Here is a 10,029-nt window from a genome sequence, read left to right on the forward strand (position 1 = left end):
CTAGGTTAGGCATGTAGCAATTATGGCAAAGCCTCCAGGGACTGAATGTGAGTCAGTGCCCTCACAAAGGTGGTAATGCGTGTTTGTGTGTGTGTATGATTGTGAAAATGTTGGTGTGTAGCACATGGAGTGGAAGTAAAGAGGCAGATGCAGGGAACAGGGAAGTGGGTAATCTTTTGTATTAGGAGTTGTGGTGTTTGAATCCATCTTGGCATTTAAGAAGGAGAAAGAGGGTCACACACGGACACGGGCTGGTGGGTAGTGTGAGGGGGAACCAGGGGTCACAATCACCACCAGGCATTTTAACCAACTGACCTGCTCGGATAGCTGCTTGCCTCTGAGGAAGAAGCCCAGCAGGCAGCCAATGACCACGGCCAGCACAGACAGGATGAGCAGTCCATTCTGCTTGCAGACATTCTTTACCCGCCCCCACACTTCATCCAGAGCCACCGCCATCCTCCTCCACCACCTCCTCCTATTGCTTGTCCTGGTCCTCACTGCAACGTCGCAGCCCCCCTCAGAGAAAACCACCAGAGCAATCCCCCCCCCCCACCTTTTACCACTTATTCAGCCATGTAGAGCCAGCACAGAGCCAACAGCCGCCACTACACTGGATGAAATAGCAGAGTGCGGACGCAGCAGGTGGGGCGAGGTAGATAGATGCAGACTGATAAAGGAGCAGTAGGGACTGAGAGAAAAGAAACAACTGAGAAAGAAAAAGTTGGGAAATTTGGTTAATGGAGGGGGGTGAAAAGTAAAATTAAAGAGGTAGTAGTCCAAAAATAAAGCACTTCAGGAGTTTCTGGGCTCCTCCTCCGAGCTGCTTCCTTGGTTATTCCATGAGACTAAGAGTATCACACAGACACACTCTTTATCTCTGTCTATCTGTGTCTGTCTCTCTCTCTCTCTCTCTCTCTGTCAGTCACCTCCCTCTCTGTCTCTCTGCACCCCCCACACACACACACACACACACACACACACACACACACCCCACACCCCCCAACACATTCCTCCTGGTGGCCAACAGGGGGCTCTGCGACAGCTGGTGGTATTGTCATCAGGGTTAATACTACGATCCTATTAGGCCATGCTGCACGACTCAGATCTAAGGCTGGATTAGAGAGCTCTCCGAACAATTGGACAGTGGATGATTCCAGATCACAAAAAATGGGGAGGGGGGGAATTGCAAAGAGTGACATGAGGTAAATAACAGAGCAAAACAGAAACGGGGCCCTACAATCTTGATGAGTTGTTGTTCTGTTTTTATGTCTCACAGTGGTAGTACACATGACTAAACACAATGGTGACGACACAACTAAAGGTACATGTGTGCACACAGAAATAAGCACATAAACACACAGTCAGTCTGTGTACTCAGATGATTGCTCACTAATCATAATTCATGTTTTTAGGCACACACACATACACACATACTACATGCAAGTTATACACACTGAAGGTCATGAATATACTGTGTGGGTAGCAGTCTATCACATACTGATGGTGATGTGGATGTAATAGCAATGTGAATTTACGTTTAAAGGATAAGGCTGGCAATTTTTGATATTGTCAGCCATTCTCATGAAAGAACCAAAACCATCAATGTGTTGCTTTGTTGGCTCAAAAGAAACTGCAGTGGCTACAGTATGTTCATGATAATGAAGGAACATGTGACCCAGCAATGGTGTGGCTCATTGATGTGTTTTTAATAGTTTTTAGACAACAATGGAGGTCTATGGAACACAGGAATAAGATAAATCATACTTCAACAGAGGTATGATACTTGAAAAATGTAATCAAATACTCATTGAAAAAATAATCACAGAAAACGAGACATTGTGGTTTAGGAGGACAGCAGTTTGAAGGTACTCACTTAATGACCAGCAGCAGCACCAGTGATTGCCCGCAGCACTCCAGGAGTCTCATCCTCACAGTGTGACTCTAAACAACACCCAGGTTCCTGAACGGAGGCATATTAGTGACCAAGTTATTATTGTCAATGAAAACTAGTGAAATAACGAAAACTAAATGTGAAAAAACATTTTTGTTAACTGAAATAAAAATAAAAACAAGGCTTTAAAAAAAACAATAGCTAAATGAAACTGTATTGTGTGTTTACAAAACAAACTAAAACAAACTGAAATTATAGAGAAAATGTTCTTAGTTTTCATCTTTGTCAATATATTTCTTACTATACAAGCCTAGTATTTCAGCTTCCCATTTTTTAGCTGTCCCAGTTTTACGCCAGCTGTCGGCACCTAACGCTGGCATCATGGCGGCGGTGAAAGTCGGGAGAAAGCACCAGAGTCCTATTTGGGACTACTTTGAATACGACTGTGTCACAGATAAAAGCAAGTGCATTGTAGTATTGGAAGGTGATAAAATATGTGAAAAATCCCATGAATCTGAAAGTCCTTTTGAAAAAAATTGCACAAGAAGGCTAACCTAGCTTAATTTAACAAGGTATGGGAGAGCGCCCAGCCCCCCTGCCCCAAGAAGCTAACGTTAGATCCAGGCCAGGCAGTACAAATGTACTGTACTGTAGTATGATGTTTTGTTTTTATTACGCCTTACCTTTTTGAATCTTGCCTCTGACAAATATCCCATATTGCAAAACTAAAGTAACACTAAAACTAATAAAAACTAAACTAAAACTAAGCATTTTCAAAAAATAAAAACTAAACTAAACTAGCAAACTTGCTTTTAAACTAATTCAAACTAAGCTGAAATTGAAAACAAAAAGTCAAAATGAAATAAAAATGAAAACTAATGAAAAATGCAAAACTAAAATAACCTTGGTGTGAACTGGCAGTGGTCTAGCTCATAGCCTGGGCTCTTGGAATGTCTGTTGTGTGCTTCGCCTACTCCGTTTGCTTACAGCGAACAGCGAACACAATCTGGGACAATGCATGGGAGTAGCCACAGTGCTCTTCCCCATCTGCTTGTTCACATTTGTATAAGGTCTGCAAAAGCTGAGTGGTGCTGCATTTTTCACCAAATGCATTTCTCAGGTAAGAGTACAGATTTCTGGGCCCTACTGACTGACTCCTCATGCATAGTCTCACCTTTTCTAATGAACCACGTAACAGAGATAGTAAGTAGTCTCACTATTCTTTTGTTGTTTGCTCTCCAGATCTTAAACCCTTTCAACCTCTTCAATAAACTACTCCACAGTAGACCTGCAGTCTTCACCATTGCCATATTTCTAAGGTAATCGTAAGGTATTGAACACTTTTTTAAAAGTAAATGTATCTACTTTTACAGTTCAAAGTAGCAGTTAACAAAAGTAAAAGAAAAGAAAAAACAATGAAAACTAAATGGCTATAGACAGAACACACAAAATAAAACCAAATAAATACATATTTAACAACTATAAACCCACAAAAATGTACAATGTATAATTTTTCAGAACACTTAACACAAAACATTCACTAACTCCACGGGGGACTTCCTGGAGTTAAAATCAATTAAAAACCTGTACCACTACCCAAGTAACAAGGTACAATGGCATGGTCGACGCTTTGCTATGCAATTGAGAACACAGTGATTGACGGCTTGTGTCAAAACTCCAGAACATTAACTCCTGTAGCGTCTAAATAATAATAATAATAATAATAAAATAAAACTTTATTTATAGAGCACTTATCAAAACAAAGTACAAAGTGCTTCACAACAAGAGGAATAAAATACCACAGTGAATGATGAAATATAAAGAAATAAAACACATAAAATACACAAAAGCAATAAAATAAACAGTAAAATAAACAGCCAGTTCAGGTAAAATCAGGATATGCTTTCAGATAAAAATGTGTTTTGAGACGAGACTTAAACGAAGACACTGACTCAGACAACCTAATTTCTTCGGGCAAGTTGTTCCAGAGCCTCGGGGCCCTGATAGTAAACAATCAAAATCAATTCATCAAGTTAAAATATTGACAGATAACTTCTTAAAAGTATTTATAGATGTGTATTTTAATAAGTGTATACATGTACATTTACCTACTACTTTACACAACTGATTCACAGCACCTTCCAACATGCAAATTGTCTGCACAAAAACAAAAGAAACAACAAAGATGCACTTAGCGGAGTGACCAAAGTCTGAAACAGCAAGAGAAACCCTGCCAGCCCTCACTTTGACTAAATCAAAAATATGGAAGATGAGAAAGAAGGACCAGAGGAGGAAATGTATCAAGAGAGCAAAAATAGGCCCTGTAATAAGTTATAAAGACAAGAAGGAAAAATTTATCTTTCAATACAAGCAACAAAAGAGCTCCTGGTCATATACCCAAACCTCAGACCTCCATCACCCTGGTTACATCATGAAACAATGCCCCATGTGCGACACATGGGGAAAACCAGAGGCTCTCCTGTTATATTAACATAACAAGCTTTCACATGATGCATGATATTACTCTAATTGTAATCCCAGATGCCACAGCTGCTGTGAGGCTGCTGTGTAATCTGTGGCTAAAGATCTGGACTCAGATGCTGGTGGTCCCCTGCATACAGAATCCGCTGCAGTCTGAAATGCTAATCGCTAATGCCATTTCTGTGACCTGCAGAAAATGTCATTGATGATGACCGCCCACCCTGAGTCTGGTTCTGCTCAAGGTTTTCCTTGCCACTGTCGCCAAGTGCTTGCTCATGGTGGGAATTGCTGGGTCTTTGTAAATAATATTATAAAGACTACGGTCTAGACCTGCTCTATAGGAAAAGTGCAATGAGATAACTTCTGTTATGAATTGGCGCTATATAAATAAAATTGAACTGAATTGAAAAATGTAATAATGCTGTAAGAAGAGTTTGGAAGGCACAAACAGGCACAAAGGATAGTGGGGTGGATATTGATGATTGGATCCCATATGTTATCTCTTCCTTTACATTAGCTCTCTATGTCAGAAAATAGAATATCAATGAAGAACAATTGAAAATAGTTGTTGGGCTCAGTCTTTGCCATTGTTATAGGACAACAAAACGTGCTTTGGAAATTTCTCTCTGTCACAGACTCTTAAAGGGTGGTTATCCAGACATGCAAAGCAAGAAACGTAGAGCTACTTTAGTATTGGAAAAAGTAGATCTTTGGGTTCCTCCTAATGACATTTCAATGGAAGGTCCATGAAGTATCCTGGACTGAAAGTCCTATCCCTGAATGTTCACATCAAGATATTTGCTGTCATCAGGCAAAGACTCATCTAAAAAGCCTTGTTTGACATCCATGCACGTAAAGGTTTCAAAACCTCAAGGATTGTAGATTTTTTTCAAGCCATTGAGAAGCATTACAGTTCAACTGAAATTTGGAGTTAAAACTAAAATCTTCAAAAGTAGCAATGGGAGAGATTTACAATTTACAGATTTTATAAAGAAAATGAACTAAATGTTGAAGGAAATTACTGAAAATCAAAATTGGTCATGGAACGCAACTCCTTCTCACCTTTTCTAAGGTTTGGATCTTTTGTAATGCATAGTTATTTACTTTATTCATGTTTTTTGAGCATAGATGTAAATACACACATACTGTAGATGTGGAAGTATGAAGGATCCCACATTAACTATATCTCTAAATACGTAGTTGCCTGGAAAACCAGATGCTGAGATATAGGCAGGCAATCATTTCTGGATAAAAATGAGGAGTTTCACACTTAATTAATTGCCAAAACTCAACAAACTTTGTGAGAGAATATCGATGAAGACAATCTCATTGCTGTCCTGTGAAAACCATGTATCTCCAAAACGTCAACTTTTCATGAGTTAAGAAAAACAGCTTTATTTTTAGCTTTTAACTTAAACCTGCAAAAACTGATAGTTCTTGGACACTTAGGGGCGGCAACAACAAATTGTGAACACAACATTGACATATCATCACCTTTTAAGTTGACATGGCGAACATGACATGGCAATGTTATTCATTTGGAGTCATGTTTTTGACCACCTGATGAATGTAAGCCCAACATTCACACTCCTTTTAGCTCTGTTTTTGGCTCTTTAGTTGCTAAATGCTGCACTATGTTCACCAGATGGTGTCTAACTTTGTCCGTCTGTTGTTTGGTGCTGAACAGGTTGTGTACAGTGGGTTTTTACATGTTTTTCTCTGAACAGCTGCCTGCTGCGGCCGAAAACGACGCTATGAGAGCAGTGAGAGTGAACAAAAACAGTAAAGTTGCAGTCGGACAGCTAAACAATGAGCTGAAACTCTCTATAAAGCTCTGTAAAGCTGAGGGGAGCTGCAGATTCAGGTGATGATTCTTTGTAGGTTCATCACTGCAAGCGACCCCTTTCACATTGTCATATTGTTTTCACATTGTTATTTGATACAGTGTTATTATAAAAATATTGATTGTAGCCGTTTTAAGAAGTAGGTAATATTTCTAAACCCATGAGACTTAATCCTTAAATTATTCTGAAAAAGTCAGAATCACCAAATTTGGAGAAACATGGTTTTCTTTGGATCCACATCTTCAGATTTGGCCTATTACAAACCCACTAAGACTAAAAAGTAAGGGATTATAACAAACACAATTTATTTTTTAGTTTTAAAGAAAGAGCAAACCTTGGAGTTATGTAACTGTTAAGTAACATATGTAGAAGCCTAATGTATTTGCTCCCAAAATGGATAACTTACTTTATAATATATGCATATGCTACTTAAATACTGTATTTTTTAGGTTAGGTCACATGATTGGATAAAATTCTATGTAGAACAGGTGTGAAATTTTAATTTTAATTGAAACACATTGTGCTTAAGGTCCGAATTTAACAGGAGATAATGCAGAACAGAAAATGTCAGGATATCAGAGAGTGGTGCTTTTTGGTGTGGTGCTCTACCCCCTGATGCTGTGAGAGCAGTAAACCTCTTACAATGCAGCCATTTTCCTCTGCACCATTCCCATTTTCAATCATGTTTTTAGTTAATTTCCAGACAAAGTTATGTACTGCACTCATGCCCACAAAACAGCAATGGAGATGTTAATTGAAAAATGATGATGAACTAATTTTGGCTTTTAGAAGACATCAAGGTGTAAAATGATGCATTGTTTTCAGCTAATGAAAAATGCAGAAAGGAAAGGACACTGTTAAAGGCAATACACTTGTGTTTGTAGAGTGCATATAACAACTCAGACAGAAATAATATACCAATTAGAGAGAAAAGAAGTGCAGCACATATCAGGCGGCGCTGGGATTTCTTATAGCGTTGTGGCGATTGATGCTGTGCAGCACACAGCGTGCACAGGGGTGGTCAGCGTTCTCTGTCGTGTGTCGCAGTGATGAAGGATGTTGCAGGGGTCGTGTCACTGCTTTGATCATTTGCCTCCCGCGAGTTCATTCATGAATGAACAAGTGATGAGAGGCTGTGTGTGCATTTCTGTTTGTGTGTGCACGTTTGTGAGGGTGTCTGTGTGAGTGTGTGAATATTTATGAACAAGTGGGTGTGTGTTCTAACCGTCACGTCCGTCCACAATCCCCCACCACGGTCAAATAATCCCCTTTCTTCTGCCAAATTTTCCCCTGTTGCTGGATTGGACTGGCAGAGATAATCTGAGATTAGAGCAAGCAGTCAGGCCTGGTGTGCTAGTCATTCATTTAGATAGGGCAGACATTTTCAACATCCACAGGTCATCTGCTATGGGCCTCAACATATTCCATTACATATCATCTCAGGGCAAAATGTAGCAGATTTGGGCACTTGGCATGCTAAACTAAGAGCGAGAGTGAATGCGGTTTCTGCCAGTTGGGCTGTAGTGGAGCAGCTGATTCCATCCTCATCAGCCTAAATGAATGTAGTCCTGAAATACTGGCAGATATATGCATATGTGACTGGCAATAGATTTCAATGATCTAATCCCTTTCTCTTTCAAACCTTACGTTTTCTTTTTGGTCCCCTCTTTTACTGTTTCAAAATGTTTTATAATGGGGACCATCGGCTCGGGTGGCAGGAAAGATTCTTTGACTAACTCTGCTCCATTCCTTGGTCTTTTTGCTCATAAATCCAGCAAAAGTAAATGACCGATGGGACTCCTGTTATCCATCTTTTCCTTCTGACACCCCCTTTGTAAAGCTCAAGACTTAGTGCAGACCTGTTTTTGGTAGCTCTGTGCAAAGACAGACAATCAGCCTTTTGTAAATTTGAAATGTTTGTAGCTTTTCAACTGAACACTCTGTCTCACCAGCCACAACTTAGCAGAATATAAGGGATTTGTGTGGTCCACTCCCTCTTTAAGATGATAACTGAAAATATCATCTTTCATGTGTAGTCTGATCACAAAAGAGGATGTTCCCCTGTGCCTTGTTACTGTACATGGCATTTTCATTGCATGCCATTTATCAGAGATGGTTTATAATTACAGATAAACCTGTTGACCTCCACAGTGACATCCAGCCTCATGTCATTTGTTAATAAGCATCGTCTTATGGCAGATATTTTATTCCATTTTTAGATGGTTGCAATACATGAAATATGATCATAGAAGAATCCAGAACAGTCTTGTACTAAACATATCACTATATTGGAGCAATGATTATGTTTTGACCCTCTATTGTGCATTTTGTCGCATATGAAAACATCTACAGTAAGCAGTTGGGGGCTATTTTGCGCTGCAACAACATCAGAGAGTCTTTACCTTTATTTTTACATTACTGCTAAAACTTTAAAGCTGCTTTAATCAATATTTATATTAACAATGGATGACGTGGGTTGCTTGTAGTGACAAAGCCACAGAGAATTATCTGCTGAATGACTCTGCTGCTATGTCTGCTACATACATATCTGCTCTGTAAATCACTTGTCCTGTGTTCTCCTTTGAGAAAAAATCAGAAACCAAAAGGGAGAAATTTCTATTTTATATTTTTTGGTTTGATGATGGCGCCCCCTAGTTTTACATTAATTTGATGGAATATCATTCCAGTATCCGTCTATGTAAATGGAGAACTTATTTTGATACAGTCAGTCAAATCTTGCATAAAGCAGTAACGTCAGCATTCTATCATAGGAAGATGGTCACACTGCGCCAGACAGCAGCTACACAACACAAGAGGCACAGACTTTGAACATCAACCCACGTTAGCTTTCCTGCTAAAGTCTCGTTATCTAATGTAGAAAAGGTTTCAGTCGTAGTCATCTGGACACTGTTTTCAGAAGACGTCTTCTGAAAACAGTGTCCAGATGACTACGACTGAAACCTTTTCTACGATAGAACACTCCTGGACGAATGAGGGACTACACCGTCTTTTCTCGTTATCTAACTTACAAACATGAACACATGTCTTATCCTGCACCTTAACTTGTTGACAAGCCTCCAAACAAACATTCACCAGAGAAAAATGCACTACCAACATCAGTTTGCAGGCTAGATAGCTAATTAGCTGCACACATTAAACAGCATGTAAACGTACCTGCAAATGCCACTTCGGTCCAGTTAGCACAAAGTAAACAACGCAAGTTTGTTTACTTTGTCTCTCATTCTCCTGCTGGTGCTCAGCCTGCTAGCTGCTGTCAATCAAACACAGACACCAACACGCCAATCCAGCCTGCTACGCCCCAAAGATCTTTGTACTTCCTTTTAATAATAAAAAACCATTAACAATACATTAAAAAACATTGACATTATTTTTGACTAAAAAAAGGGATGACTAAATGTTATTTAAGTTGGACTTTAAGTTTGGGTCACTCTCAGTGCTCTCATCATCTTGTTTCCAGATGCAGCAGGCAGCTGTTTCCAACAAAAAAGCTCTAACAAACTACTGTACGCTATCTGCCCAGCACCAAATGACACAAAGCAACAAAGTTACCAACTCGCTACTGAACATAGTGGAGCATTTAGCAGCAAAATAATCTGATATTTCCTTCAGGAGTTGGTGGAGACCAAAACAGGGATAACAACAGAGTGAACCTACATTCAGCAGGTGGACACAAACACAACTTGAAATAAATACTGATGTTGCTCCATGTCTGCTGAATGTGTAAATCAGCAACTGTTTGCCATAACAACTTTATAAAGTGATAATATGTAAGTGTTGTGTTTATACCTTGTT

General features: G+C 39.4%; 1 protein-coding gene across 2 annotated transcripts in view; it reads right to left on the reverse strand.

The window, feature by feature from the left end:
• The window catches only part of slc1a7a (solute carrier family 1 member 7a), a 46,700-nt gene extending 37,140 nt beyond the window's left edge, over window positions 1–9,560 (reverse strand). Inside the window, exons 1-3 of one of the 2 annotated variants that reach the window (XM_044220859.1) lie at window positions 9,391–9,560; window positions 1,874–1,960; window positions 316–516 (exon numbers count right to left, since the gene is read on the reverse strand). In XM_044220859.1, the coding sequence (XP_044076794.1) occupies window positions 316–456 (141 nt within the window). In that variant the 5' untranslated portion in view covers window positions 457–516; window positions 1,874–1,960; window positions 9,391–9,560. The remainder of the gene's footprint in view (window positions 1–315; window positions 517–1,873; window positions 1,961–9,390) is intronic. The other variant, XM_044220860.1, reaches the window with a different exon arrangement.
• Window positions 9,561–10,029: the final 469 nt, after the last annotated feature.

The sequence above is a fragment of the Siniperca chuatsi genome, linkage group LG13, assembly GCF_020085105.1.
Source record: "Siniperca chuatsi isolate FFG_IHB_CAS linkage group LG13, ASM2008510v1, whole genome shotgun sequence".
NCBI lineage: Eukaryota > Metazoa > Chordata > Actinopteri > Centrarchiformes > Sinipercidae > Siniperca > Siniperca chuatsi.